At 52.9% G+C, this 13,855-nt stretch overlaps 5 protein-coding genes across 5 annotated transcripts; 3 read left to right on the top strand and 2 right to left on the bottom strand.

Annotated features, from left to right (window-relative positions):
- Positions 1-242: 242 nt before the first annotated feature.
- On the top strand, positions 243-743 carry COCMIDRAFT_85638 (uncharacterized protein; the record flags this gene model as incomplete). The annotated part of the gene is made up of 2 exons (XM_007686260.1): positions 243-548; positions 600-743. The coding sequence occupies 2 exons, from the start codon at positions 243-245 to the stop codon at positions 741-743; spliced, it is 450 nt and encodes a 149-aa protein (XP_007684450.1).
- Positions 744-1,192: 449 nt separating this feature from the next.
- COCMIDRAFT_2125 (uncharacterized protein) lies at positions 1,193-1,795 on the bottom strand (the record flags this gene model as incomplete). Its single annotated transcript, XM_007686193.1, has 1 exon — positions 1,193-1,795. One exon carries the CDS (start codon positions 1,793-1,795, stop codon positions 1,193-1,195), a length of 603 nt encoding a protein of 200 aa, XP_007684383.1.
- A 3,930-nt stretch (positions 1,796-5,725) lies between these two features.
- Positions 5,726-6,103, top strand: COCMIDRAFT_85667 (uncharacterized protein; the record flags this gene model as incomplete). Its single annotated transcript, XM_007686259.1, has 1 exon — positions 5,726-6,103. The coding sequence occupies one exon, from the start codon at positions 5,726-5,728 to the stop codon at positions 6,101-6,103; it is 378 nt and encodes a 125-aa protein (XP_007684449.1).
- Positions 6,104-6,410: 307 nt separating this feature from the next.
- On the top strand, positions 6,411-7,805 carry COCMIDRAFT_2123 (uncharacterized protein; the record flags this gene model as incomplete). The annotated part of the gene is made up of 1 exon (XM_007686192.1): positions 6,411-7,805. The coding sequence occupies one exon, from the start codon at positions 6,411-6,413 to the stop codon at positions 7,803-7,805; it is 1,395 nt and encodes a 464-aa protein (XP_007684382.1).
- A 1,423-nt stretch (positions 7,806-9,228) lies between these two features.
- COCMIDRAFT_85791 (uncharacterized protein) lies at positions 9,229-11,577 on the bottom strand (the record flags this gene model as incomplete). Its single annotated transcript, XM_007686258.1, has 1 exon — positions 9,229-11,577. The coding sequence occupies one exon, from the start codon at positions 11,575-11,577 to the stop codon at positions 9,229-9,231; it is 2,349 nt and encodes a 782-aa protein (XP_007684448.1).
- Positions 11,578-13,855: the final 2,278 nt, after the last annotated feature.

Genomic DNA, 13,855 nt, shown 5'->3' with positions numbered 1-13,855 from the left:
TGTTGCGGAGCTCCAGTTGTCCCAGGGCGGGAGTTGCAGTGACGATGCGGCTCGGGTGGAGTAGAATGCCAAGCCGTGGCGTTAGCGCGGATTTGGCTGGCGGCGCATTCGCAAACTTGACGACCGACTGCTTCTTGTAATCACCGCCACAACTACATAATACATAAATACCAAGTAGGAGGTCGAAATCGAAACCGAAAACACCAAAAATAAGTTCAACCCAACCAACGTACTACTCGATCATGCCTCCCGTCCGCACAGCACGCGCCTCTCGCAAGGCTCCGCCCGAAGGCTTCGACGATATCGAAGATACACTTCTAGAGTTCCAGACCAAAATGAAAGACGCCGAGAACGCTTCACACGAGGGAAAGAAAAAGTACGAGATGACGTGGCCCATCTTCCAAATCACCCACCAGCGCTCCCGCTACATCTACGACCTTTACTACACCAAGGAGGCCATCAGCAAGCAGCTCTACGACTACCTGCTCAAGAACGGATACGCAGACCCCATGCTGATTGCCAAGTGGAAGAAACAGGGTTATGAAAAGGTGAGTTGCTTGCAGATATTGGCACAAGGAATGTGGACTAATGCAACTTAGCTATGCTGCACACGCTGCATCCAGACAAAAGAAACCAACTTCCGCTCTACCTGCATATGCCGCGTTCCAGGAGATCAGCTTAAAGAGAACCAGGAGATTGAGTGTGTCAACTGTGGCTGTCGAGGATGCGCTTCGAGTGATTGAGCGCCGTCAAGATTTCGAGATATCATTAGAGTTATGAGAAAGTATTAAGAGTTGGTCGGACCAGTCAGGGCTTGCTGAAATGCCCGACGATTGCGAATCGATATCTGTCCTACTGGGCAACACATCCCCAGTAGACTCTAGATGTCAGACACCACCATGTCGGTCCGCGTAACCGTTACGGGAACATTATTCAGCGGGGTTACATAAAAGGGATACGAGGAAACTGATGCGTAGGGTGTGTCAATCAGACCAAAATCATTAAAATATAATTGTTAACATGTCTACAGAAAAAACCATGCATAAAGTGAAACCGTCTCTTACCGGAGCCGAATAACGCCTCCAATCTACCGGGGGGTATACCAAATGAACTGATCCCAAAACAACATGACTTGTCTAATCGTAAAGCAACAAAAAAAAGATCGCTAGGTTCGCTCGTGTAAAACATAATTTCATATCAAAGGCCAGTCATCCCCCATCGACGGTCTCGTCACATCGCGTGCATCCCGCAGCGATTTCCTATTCTCACTCCGCTTCAACCGCGGCCCCGTCATATCACGCCCAAACCGCGACTCAGGCAGCTGCTCAAGTATATCCAGGCGCCGCGCCCACGCCGTCGGCGGCGGCGAAGGCCACAACTCTGATATCTCTGATCCCAGACTCTTCCTCGCCTCCCCTGGTCGCAGCCGAAACGGGCTGCCCCCATCGATAGGCGAGTCGGGATTCGAATCTGTTTTTGCGCGCTCGACTGGTGAGTTGAAGGGAGGTGGCGTCGTCGGTCGCATTACGCTCATGCCTTGTTTATTGTCGCGGCTGTAGAATGCGGCCATTGTGAAGATGCGGCGGCTTCTTGTGCTGCTGCTTAGGCTGCTGCTTGGTGAGGGGAGTAAGGGCGAGTTCGCCTTTTCGGGACCGAAAGCTGTGAAGGAGGTTATCCGGTGGTGTGACTGGTGAGTTTTGCGGCGGCGCCAGAGGATTAGCAGGACGAGACCCCAAGCGCAGAGGCCGACGGCGATGGGGATCATGGCAAGGCCGACCTTGGTTTCTAAGGACATTTCCTGGTCAGTTTCGCTTGGGGGCGCGGCGGACCCGGTGGAGAGTGTGAGACCAGATGTTGGGGATGAGAGGGTTGGTGCTAATGTCGCTGTTGGGTAGAGGTCGAGTAGTATGTGTGTTGAGGAGGGCGAGGCGAGTGATGAGCTCGAGTGGTTGGTGTAGTATGATGATGGTGTGGCAAATGACGCTGTACTTGATACCCTTGTTGAGAACCCCGTTGAATAGGGTAGTGTGGAAGTTGTGTTGGAATATGATCCCCGCCATCCCGATGCTGATGCAATGATTGTGGGTTTCAAGCGTAGACTTTGCACTGCTGTCGGTGTTGCCACTGCTATCTCATTTCGCGCTTGGATGAGAGACGCCTTGGAAAAAGTACTCATCCTATCGGACTGTCGTTTGTACCTCTTGTTGTCGTTGTTGTTGATTTTCGTCGGAAGACGATGGAAGCGAGTTTGTCGTCCTGAACTGTCGACCCGATCAAGCACCCAGTTCTACCCCGATGTTTTTTTTTGTATTCTTTCAGTTTCTGGATACCAACGCCTGTCCCAGCCACGTGGGATGTCGAGGGAATAAAAGATCAGTTTCTTTCTTGTCTTGTGTTTGCGTGCTTGCTCTTCTTGTGGCTGTCTCACTTCTCAATCCAATTTTGCGGGTGTATTCCAAGCTTCGCTCTCGAGGAACTGTGCAAGTCGATATAGAAAGCCTTGGAATCCGCGGTGCGAGGATCCAAGTCGAAGGTTTGATGATGGTGGTGTTGGTCTTGCCGCTGCTGTCGCTTTATTCTTCCGCGGCATGATTCTGGGGTATTTAAAAGAAGATTTGTTGTTTTCTTCAGTCGCAACAACAACGCATGCACGGTGTGCCACGCGAGCATTTGCCCTGTCTTGTCGTTGCTGTTCACCTGTTGTCCATGATTTGCTTTTCCGGGTGACTCAATTGGGATTGTCGTCTCAACAGTTCATTGGCTGCGAGGACTGACCGCTATTGAACACGTGAGGTGCTGAGGGTTTGGATGTTCGGGCGGTTTGGCAAAGAGAGATCTTTGCGCGGGAGGGGCTGGGGAGGCGCGGTGTGGAGAGTGACAGCGCATGGTGGATGTAGGTGGTAGATGTGGTTGTTTTCTGAGGGAGGATGGTTTGTTTACGTGCCTTGTGGACAATAAATGTACTACGTCCGTGGAAGATGGGCGAACGAGCGGAAGTGAGTGCTGCGTTAGCAGGTATGTAGTCATAACAACGTCACACACCACATCTAATTCATTTTGGAACGAACGAAAAAGAGACGAGTCATTATTTCCGCGAATCCTTCTACGATACAACGTCGCCGTTCAGCCTCCCCCTGCACGGTCACGGAGAGTACTATTCGCTAGATATTTGCTTCTTCTCCCACTCAATACACATTTGCTTTTGCGTTCTTCCTGACGGCATGAACCTTTTGCCCTGCAGCACATACACTCTTACAACCACAGCGCTTGCGCACAATCTGAGCAGACAAAGTTACCCAACCACCCGCTTATCCCTTCTTTGCCTAGATTGTGTTTGACACGGAGCACAAGACGCGTACGCTCTCTTTGATCGGTATAGATGTTTCGGTAAATAAAGATGTAACCTAAGAAAGTGCGGAGTCAGGATGCCTTTTACTTTGCTGCAAGATGTTGACAATGGTTGTATGTAGTTTAGACTGGGAATGGCGTTTCCTTGCTGAACTCATACTGTGCAGATACGTGGAATTTCTTGAGCTCTCCATATTGAATTGCCAAAGAAGGAACTTCCCTTTCCTAGAAAAAAGCGTGTGAATCGTCTTGCAGTTACCAAAGGACAAATTGCATGTATAGAGCGAGAAGCAACTTTGTTTCTCGCATTTCTTCGGGTGGCCGAGTTAGAAGAAAAACGTCAAGATATCATTTACTCGATATAGAAGCATTGGAAACCTCTATCTTTTCTATTTCTGGGGCGCTTTGTTCTTGATGAGGTGGCTGGGGGCGTTTTGACCACGGGCTGGACAGATGGAAGGAGATAATTTTTTCCTTTTTCGTTTATTGGGGTAAAAAGGTTACATGACCTCTCTAGCTATCTATGAGATAAAGTACAGACGTATGATATGGGCCTGGTTACAACTTTCTGAAGCATGTTTGAAAATTGAAGCTATCTAAGTGATGTAAAACTGTTTCGTCTCATGTGCATAGCACCAAATCACGTGCCCCTATACCCCAATATCACCCTCTATCCCGATATCACTCTAGCACGCCACAACATCAGACAGAGTGAGAGCTTTCCCCAAAAGTTTGAATGATAGTACCCGTATGTTTTATTCCCAAAACGAAGATTCCACGGGTGCTTGTCCCGAATTTCAGGATTGATGAGTAGTCTTCCAACATTCGGCAGCAAGGTTAACCTCCATGGTAAGAGTTGACGATTTCGGCACTTTCAAAACCGACACTTTGCTCATCTAGAAAGAACACCCTTGCGCTATCATGGCTCGCTAGGCTACCTGTTTGACATACTGACAATTTTCTCGCACCAAAACGCAATGTTATTGTAGTTTTGAACATACTGCGACTCGCTTAACTCACCTCTGAAATACTGATAGCTTACTTAAAGCAGTATCTATTGCAATGGGTAAATGATATTGTACAGAATAGTTTTGCGCTTAATTACTAATGTTTTCCAGGATACCTAGTGGCTATAGAAGCTTTAGTGGTCCTAGTGGTCCTATTGATCCTACGATTCCCCAGTCAGACTCGTCACCATCACCGACGACAAACGTGCAGCCCGAAAAGATCGGTCCGAATTGGGCGGCAGAGAAATAACGGGTGCTGTGCAACCTAGTCGAATGTCGGATACATCTAGCGTTGGGGTCTTGGCGAGACAACAAGCGTTGGTATGAAATCAACTGGAAGAAACTTCCAACACTGCTGTGAGCATACGGAATCTGGATTTCAAAAAGTCAACCAGCTTTTTCAGACTGTCGGTTCGTTGCAACACTGTTAGGATGGGCGGCGGCTGGAATACGATATCCTTGGGACTAGGAATCCCCACACTGTTGAGGTCTGGGCTATGGTGCGTGCACGGGAGGTAGTTTGCCTAACTCTTGGTATTGACGAACCTACAAAATTGCACCATCAAAGGTTCGCAACTAGATGGTTGACAGCTCAGGATTGCTCCATTACTATCTTACGGGATTGGTTAAGTATTTGATGTACTATGTAACTGGAATTGAAACTGATATACCTTTGTACTCATGTCGCGTGTAACAGTTATGCTCTGCTCAACGATATGCCCCTGAGCACTCTCACCAACATTACGACATCGCAATTGCCTTGAATCTAAGGACACTTACGCAACCCGCAAAGCAAGTACCTGCTCCGAAATCTAGAAATGACGTTCAACAGCAGAATCTGGACCTGCCCAAGCTCCCTGTCCATTTTAGAGGTGATATTAAGAGGACGGGAACATAATAATGTAAGATTGCACAGAAGAAAACATGACGTCAGCCAAGTTTTGGCAAAGAACAAGGCTGAGTGACTGAAGAGCTCCTGAGTTATACTGTGAAGCTGTTGGAGAGGTGTAAATTCATGAACATTTTATGCAGCAGTAAGCGCTTGGATAGCGGGCTAGCAGTGTCGGCTGCTGACATGTGGGCGGCGTCAGAGTTAATTGAAACGAACAAGGCCAAACGAGACGGAGGGCGGAGGGCCAAGATTCTGCCATGGTCGGACAACAGGGTCCGGTTGTTTCATTAACCAGGTTCCAAGACAATTGTATCTCACATTGCCTGTTTATACTTGGCCAAAACGCGTATGCAAAGAGGGCGAGACGAGGGCGTCGGCATATAATGTCTGAATGACCCCCCCTCCGATGTAAAAACCCTCCGATATCCGGACATATTCGCATCGCAGTTATTACTCTTTTTTTACATACGTTTTGACAATGTATTTTACTTCTGAGAAGAAACAACAACCCCTGCTTCCCGTCGTGGAGGTTGCGGTGGCAGAAAAGGAGAAGCGCCGCCTCGATCGCCTCGAATACGCGCTGCTGGCAGCGACACTGCTCCTGACGGCGTTCCAGTTTTTTGTTCTCTACGGCGCTGGTAGCTGTATGCCCTTCACGCTCAGTGACCACTGTGCAGCCATTGTGACGCAGCTCTCGCGTGGCCTGCGCACGTCTATCCTCGCCGGTCTGCCAACGGCCGCCGTGCTCTTCATCATTGTGCCGTTTTTGGCGCAAAAGCAGCATGTCGTGGTTGCGCGATATACGATTCTCTTCTGGCACCTGGTGTGTTCGACCGTGGGCGCGCTGCTGCTCTAGACGCGCAGGGGTTGGGCTCGACTAGCCTGGGGGCGGCTGCTCGGCGGGCTGCGATAACGGCCGCAGAGCTTACTGCCTGTCATTTTTTATTGCAAGACCACCAAGGCGCAGGACGTCAACTGAGTGAGTCACTGGGCATCGAGAGGGATTAAAAGGGTCCAAGGGTACGTTTTGGTCGTCCAATGTGCAGGGCATCGTCTGCCTTTTGCGTCGTAGCCATTGCCTAGTCCTTGAATCATACACTGGTCACCTCTCTAACAGCTACTTGTAGTGCAATTGAGCTTCATTTGCTTTAAAAATCGCCATCATGTCTCTTGCGCGTTCAAATCCGCGCTTCTTCACACGCTCAAATCGCCTCTTCGCAACCCAAATACGGTCATATGCAGCAATTGGCGACGGCACCATCCCGCCAGCCAAGAAGAAGTATGTACCTACTTCTGGTACCTACCCACGCGGCTTCAAGGCTGGCAGCGCACATGTTGGTGTCAAGGCATCTAATACGCGGTTCGATGATCTGGCCATTGTAGCTTCAGACAAGCCGTGCGCCGGAGCAGCTGTCTTCACCACCAACAAGTTCCAGGCCGCACCCGTCACAGTCAGCAGGGATATGCTGAAGAAGAGGAAAGGCGAGGGCATCAGGGCAGTCGTCGTCAACTCGGGCTGCGCCAACGCCGTGACCGGCCGCGGCGGTATCGAAGATGCCATAGCCATGGGCAACGAAACCGACGCATGTTTCGCCCGCGACGGCAGCTCGCAAGACGACCTCAAAGGCAGCCGCAGCATCGTCATGAGCACCGGCGTGATAGGCCAACGCCTCCCCATCCAAAAAATCACCTCCAAAATCCCCACCGCATACGCCAACCTAGGCGACTCCCACGACCACTGGCTCGCCACCGCCCGCGCAATCTGCACCACCGACACCTTCCCCAAGCTCCTCTCCAGATCCTTCACTCTCCCAAGTACCCAACAGGAATACCGCATAGCAGGCCTGACCAAAGGCGCGGGCATGATCCACCCCAACATGGCCACTTTGCTCGGTATAATCTGCACCGACGCCCCCATCGCTGCCCATCCCCTACGTCAAGCCCTCCTTGCATCCGTCCAAAAATCCTTCAACAGCATCTCCATCGACGGCGACACCTCCACCAACGACACCGTTGCCGTCTTAGCCAATGGTGCGGGCGGCGGCCAACCCGTTACCTCAGTCGACAGCGCAGATTACACCGCCTTCCAGCGCGTCCTCACTGATTTCGCAGTTGACTTAGCAAAGCTTGTTGTCCGGGACGGCGAGGGCGCAACAAAATTCGTTACCATCCGTGTTACGAACGCTGCGTCGTACAAGGATGCTCACCGCGTCGCTTCCACCATCGCTCGCTCCCCCTTGGTCAAAACAGCTTTATACGGCAAAGACGCAAACTGGGGCCGCATCCTGTGCGCAACTGGCTACGCAGAAGGTGCGGACTCGGTCGTTCCTGCTGAGACGAGCGTGAGTTTCGTACCTGCAGATGGCAGTGCGGAGCTCAAGTTGCTGGTGGATGGTGAGCCCGAGCAGGTGGATGAGGAGCGCGCGGCGAGGATACTGGAGAATGAGGATTTGGAGATTGTAGTGCGGTTGAGTAAGAGGGAGGGGGAGGAGGCAGTGTTTTGGACGTGCGATTTTAGTCACGAGTATGTTACTATTAACGGGGACTATAGGACATAAGGGGGAGTTGGGGTTTGCGCGACTGATGAATTACATGCATACAACGAAAAAAAAAAGCTCTTTGTTAAATTACAAAACTTATCTATACCAATATACCACATCATACCACTTCACAAGTACCAAAACCCACTGCGCATCTACACGCATAACCAAGAACCAAATAACTCCCCCCCCCCCTCACCCCTCCGCTAAAACAAACACCACCACCCCTCTCTCCCTTCCTCTCCCCCCACCACACCCTCTCTTTCCTTCTTCTATACTCGCCCCGCGGCATCGATACTCCTCGGCCTCTCAGCCCTACCATACCCCCCTTTTTCCATTGAAAAAACAAAAACAAAAACAAGAGAAAGAGAGAGAGAAAAGCAAAGTGAAAGTGGGGGAGACGCAGAAGAATGGAAAAAAAGAAAAGAAAAGAGGCAAAACGGTCATGCATTATGTGTACCGAGTTAGCGATGGCGTATACAAGTGCAAGCAGGAACTATGGGAAAGTTGTAGTATGTATTAGTGAGGGGGGGGGAAGGGAAAGGGGGTGTGGGAAGAAGCAAAAAAAAAAGAACAGAAAAACAGAGAGGTTCGGGTATGTGGAAGAGTAGATTACTAGGTGTATAATAGTAGACGTATGTTTCGGGGAAGGCCAAGTAGGTGGGTGATATGGAAGATGATAAATGGTGGAAGATAGGGATGCCATCACATCTTCACCGCAATGCACATCACTCTTGTCATCAAGACATATATGTCTGAAGAAACATGATTCATTTGTTCGCTCGACGCAAAAAAACAAAGACTATCGAATCCGCTACGTCTGGGCATGCATGTTCTCGTCCGCATTTCATCATTAAGGCCATAGGAGTAATGACCGTCTCAACCTCGTCGTTGTTTCGTCCGCTAATCGACAATCTCCCCCACTGCTCACTCACCCCCTCCTCCGAACTAAGTATATATCATTACGCATGTATGTAGGTCGCTGGGCAAAAGACAAGAAAAGCAAGAAACCACCTAAAAACACCTTTGTGTGAGACACAAGTGACAAGCGTAGTCAAGTACGCCCCACGTTGAGCCCCGCCGGGCTTTCCACACACACACACACACACCTCTTCCGGTCGAGGCTGAATATCGAATTAGACGCCAAGAGTTTAAAAAGGCCTGTCCGTTGCTTCGTGGGTATCGTTTGTCGTTACGTCGTGAGGTAAGGGATGGTCCAGAGGACGATCCAAAGAGTAGCCAAAGTGATAATCTGGGCGACTGCAATGTAAAAGGCTGCAAGAGAAGAGCTAAAAAAGTTGTAGTCGCAAGATGAGGGGTATCAAGAATGGCGAAGAAAGAGGTACCCAGATTCAAGTGTTGAAATCCAGAAGGGGGCGTATCAAAGGTAAGGTGCGAATCAAAGAAAGCCAATCAAAACGGCCTAATGTGTGTGTGTCGCTCAGAAGCGGGTAGTCGAGCTACGGGTTAGGCTGGGTCTCGGTCCCTTCTTTTGAGGGGATCCGTTGGGGGCGACAGCCAATTGTCTAGCTCCAATCTTCTCGAAGCCTTGCAGCAGGTCAATGCCTGGCTCGGACTCATCACTGTGGAGAAGATGGAAAATGTCTTCGTCGTCTTGTTGTTGCGACTCGGACTTTGCAGGCGCAGGGAACGATTGAGGGGGTGTCAGAGCATTGTGAGCCTTGTTCTTGATTATGCTGGGATGAGCAAACTCAGCGGTTGGAGTGTCCATAGGAGGCTTGAGCACAGGTGCCTTGATAGGTGACAGGCTCTTGACAGGCGACAGGTCAGGGATGTTGAGGAAGGAAGACGACATCTTCCAGTTGGGCGTGGGCGAGTTGGTCTTGGAGCCAGTGATATCGGCAAGGATTCCACTGGTAGTGACGGCGCGCTCGAGACGAGGACGCTTGGCGGAGCGCTTGATGGGGCTCTCGTTGTAGCCAAAGTCGCCAAAGATGTCAAAGGTGCTCTCGAAGCCATGTCCGACAAGGTTAACGTGTTCCTCATTTGGAATGGCGACGGCAGGGCTCCAGCTCTTGTTATCAAGGAAGGAAGTGTCGACCCACATGGCGAGGCTCTTGTCTGGCGAGCCGCCAACGAGCTCGCGCATCTTGTTGCGGTGATTGCGCAGGTTAGTGTTGGGCGAGGCTGACGCAGGGGGTAGGGCCGGACGCTTGAAGACGATAGCAGGGGTTAGAGGGTCGTGAATCTTATCGCCTTTGCGAAGCGGTGACGAGATCATGTGGGTACTGCCAGCTTGCTTCATGTGGGTCCGCGTCTTAGTGGGAGAATCGTAGGAGGAACCGCGAATGCGGGCAATCTCTTCCTCTGCACGTCCTCGTTTCAGGCTGGGACGATCGAGATCGGCTTCAGAAGTGAGCAATGGGCCTGCTGGGTTGCCCTTGATTGCTGAGGATTCAATCGATGAGTAGTAGCCGCTGTCTCCAAGGCCGTTGAACTTGCGCTTTCGTCCACCAGAGCGGCTGTGCGACGGGAAGCGGGGAGCACGCGGCGGCGTGTCCTCACGCACTGAGCGCGAGCGCGAGACTGGAGGAGGCGGTGATGAATGAATGTCTGCTGGCGGGGGCGAAGATGGAATCTGGCGAGGCGGTGGCATGCTCAGAGGATCCTGTCCGTCGTGTGCAGCTGGATCCGAACACGGAATAGTGGCTTCTGAAGAAGGCAGGTCGTTGTCTTCGGGGTACTTGCTCGAGTCAAAGCCCTTTGTCGAGCTGAGAGGTGGAAAGCTGGCCGTGGCAGATGGTGAAGGACGGGGAAGATCGCTAGTGTATACTGGTGCAAAAGACTCTGGCGGGGCCGGGCGGCGGATGGGCTTGACCTTGTGGTACTGCTTCTCGAATCCGGCGTTGATGACCCAGTAATGGCCTTTTCCTGGATCGTCCTTGGGTCGCTCTTGCTTGGAGAAAGACTTGCTAAGGCTGAGGTTGTGGCGGATACTATTCTGCCATCCAGTCTCTTGTGAGTTGCGGTAAAAGGCAAAAGTGTCTGAAATCCACTTGTAGATTTGGGCGAGTGTTAGTCTGCGGTTTGGTGCGCGTAGGATGGCCATGCCAATGAGCATGGCATAGCTGTAGGAGGGCTTGTTGCCATCGTCTTCTACGCTGGGCATCTGGTCGGGATCGGGTAATGGTCCGTCGGCTTCTTCGGTCTTGATGTCTTTGATAGCTTTTTGCTTCTTGGTGGTTGAAGCAGAGTGAGTGGTAGTGGTGGTAAAGTTGGTTCGGTCGCGCAGTGGGGCGCTAGGGGTCATGAGCGGCTGCTTGGACGCGTGCTTCATTGGTGGCTCTGCTGGCGACGTGGCGGACATGACGGGTCCGGAATAGTAGACGTTTTCTTTGTCCATGTGGGAGGCATGGCTAGGCCAGTACTGGAGGTGGCCCGCCATTTGATGCGCGTGGTGCTGGTGGTTGTGCTGCTGCTGCTGCTGCTGCGAGAGGGCGGGCTGGTCCTTCTTTGCAGGCGCGTCGGTGCGGAAGCGCTGCTCCTTGGGAGGGGGTATCTTGAGCGTGTCGAGGCCCTTTTGGACAAGAGCGGTAGGAGGTGGAGAACTGGAGACTTGGCGGGCCTTGCGGGGCGAGGGTTTGGCGGTGTGGGTGATTGGGGGAGCGAGAAGGGTGTTCGCAGCGTTGGACACGTCGGCGATGTGGGTGACAGGGTGGGTGTGGCGGATGTCGGCGGCGTTAGCTGGGTGTGGTTGGTGGTGTAGATGGTGAGGCTGCACAGGGTCCTGAAAAATCTGCATGGAAGGGTGTCGACGCGCTGCAGCCATAGCGAGACCAAGCTGCAAGGGCTCCGACAGCCTTGTATAGTCTCTCCAGACGCTATGACGCGTGAAGTCGCGTGTCGGGAAGCAAAATGGAGGCGTCGGGCCTACTGAGCACGGTCGGTGCGGGAGGTGACTGTCGAGATTGCGCTGACGATTGCCAAGCGCGTGGTTGAAGAGGCGGTAAGGTGCAGGCTGTCAACTATGGGCGGACGGGTGCAGCGTGGCATGTAGAAGGCACTTTTGACGCGACAGAGGGCAGAAAGGAGGCAGTTTGGGCGTGGTGGGACGTGAAGTGTCTAATCCCGTGCGGCCAGGTGAGGCAGCGGAGCAATTCGCTTGTACGCGCTAACAAGCAAGCTGCGACGAGTGCTGGAGTAATGGCGGGTCCGCAGGGTGGAGCGGTGTAGCGTTGCTTTTGGGTATGCAGGTAATTGAGCGTCAATGGGAGGCAATTGAGCAGGTGAAAGGGGGAGCAAAGGGGGGGAGGGGGGAGGAGGAGAAGAAGGAGAAGAAGGGTAAGCGGGGTGAAGGAAGAGAGAGGCAGGCAGGCAGGCAGGCAGGCAGGCAGGCAGGCAGGCAGGCAGGCAGGCAACAAGAGTGAGCGCGAGAGGCGGACGCGGACGCGGTGGACGGGACTGGGTGGGTGTTTGGCTGGCTGGCTGGCTGGCTGGCTGTTGGCTGTTGGCTGGCCTTAGCATTGCCGTGACCTATCTTGTGTACGCTACCTTGTCGTCTCTACTCGTACCGTGTCTGCGTGCATAGTAGTCGCTTGCACTTGGCCTGCCTTGCCTTGGTTTGGAGGAATCACGGCCTGGCTTTCGTGCAGCTTACCATGCTTGGCTGCCACTGTACTGAGTATACCCACCAGCGCCTGCAAGGGCATCCGGCCAATCACCGCCCGGAAGCACGCGTTCCCTTGGATCCAGCCCACGTCATGCCCCCCCGTCCATGTCTATCCTCACCCATCTCCAGCACCATCCTCGAGCCGGCACTTGACACTAGCCAGCTGTTCGCCATGCCCGCCCGCATAAACACTCAATTTTCCCTCTGTCGACATCTGGGCCACACGCCCCTTATGCGCCCGCTGCCATTGAATCAGAGCCCATCTGGCCACTCGCCGCCACGCCCTTGGGCCAGGCGGAAACATGCGCACGCCTCGACAAAGCGCCCGCTGAAACAGGCGCTCCAGCAGCGTCAACGTCGCGGCGGCCTGCCCGTGGATAGCATCTGTCTACCGTGTGTTAGTTTACTACACGTCTGCCGGCCGCAGCCTATCCTCGTCCTCGCAGAGCCATCTTCCGATCCAGCCGCTAGGGGCGCATGAAACTCGAACAACACCGACCCTGGCTCATAGCGCCCACCTCAGCTCGCCCACCGCAGGCAGCCACAGCACGAGCCCGTGCTGCCCTATCCCTAACCCTGCACTGGCAAGAAAAGGCCCACGACCCACGACACTCCTGCCTGTCTGCCCATCACCCGCCCGGTCCAGACGCTTCTTTGTCCTCCCTCCCGCCCACGATGCTCATTTCGATCGCTACAACTCCTGCCGCACGGCTCTCCAGACTCCACGGCAATCGCAAACATGCACAAAGGGACATGCGCCCTCACCCAACGTCGTCGACGACGATGCACCGTTTTTGCTGCTATCGCGCAATGCAATGCTGCTAATCTCATCCTTAACTGGCCAGTACGCTTGCCTTAGTGTGCCCCCCTCCCCCTCTCTCTCCGTTGTATTCCGTCTTTTCATGCAACTACTCACCAACTATCTCCGCGCGCCAGTAAATGCACCCCACTCAACTGCCGCCTTTGCAGCTCACCATTGTTCCCATTATCCGGGTTACACCTATCTTTGTCTTTCCCATACTGAAAACCTGCCCATATCTTTGTTTGCCCCCTCCCCCCTCCCCTTCCTTTCGGGCTTTACAAACTCCATATACCCTTGCTCGTCAGTCCTCTGCCTTGATTCTCCAAGCCCGACGCTAGCCAGTTGTCAAAAAACGTCTGTGGTTCTTTTAATATCCCCTTAAGCGAGAAGAGACCAGCTTTTCCTTTCTCTTGCCCTTTCCAGCAAAACACACAAATCACGATCCACCGCCCGCTCTGCCCGCCGTCCGCACATCCACCCACCCGCCGGACCTCTCTCCGATGATTTGCCAGACTGTGGGCCCCGCGGCGGGCGCATCATTGCTGATCACCCTCTCTTTGCCCACTATCTGAGCACCAACCCTCTCTGCATCCAGCGCAAATTGTTCATAACCCGATTACCGAACAGCTTATTTCA

Source organism: Bipolaris oryzae (genome assembly GCF_000523455.1).
Source record: "Bipolaris oryzae ATCC 44560 unplaced genomic scaffold scaffold_17, whole genome shotgun sequence".
NCBI lineage: Eukaryota > Fungi > Ascomycota > Dothideomycetes > Pleosporales > Pleosporaceae > Bipolaris > Bipolaris oryzae.
The sequence above is the reverse complement of the archived record's forward strand: the minus strand, read 5'-3'. Positions and strand labels throughout refer to the sequence as shown.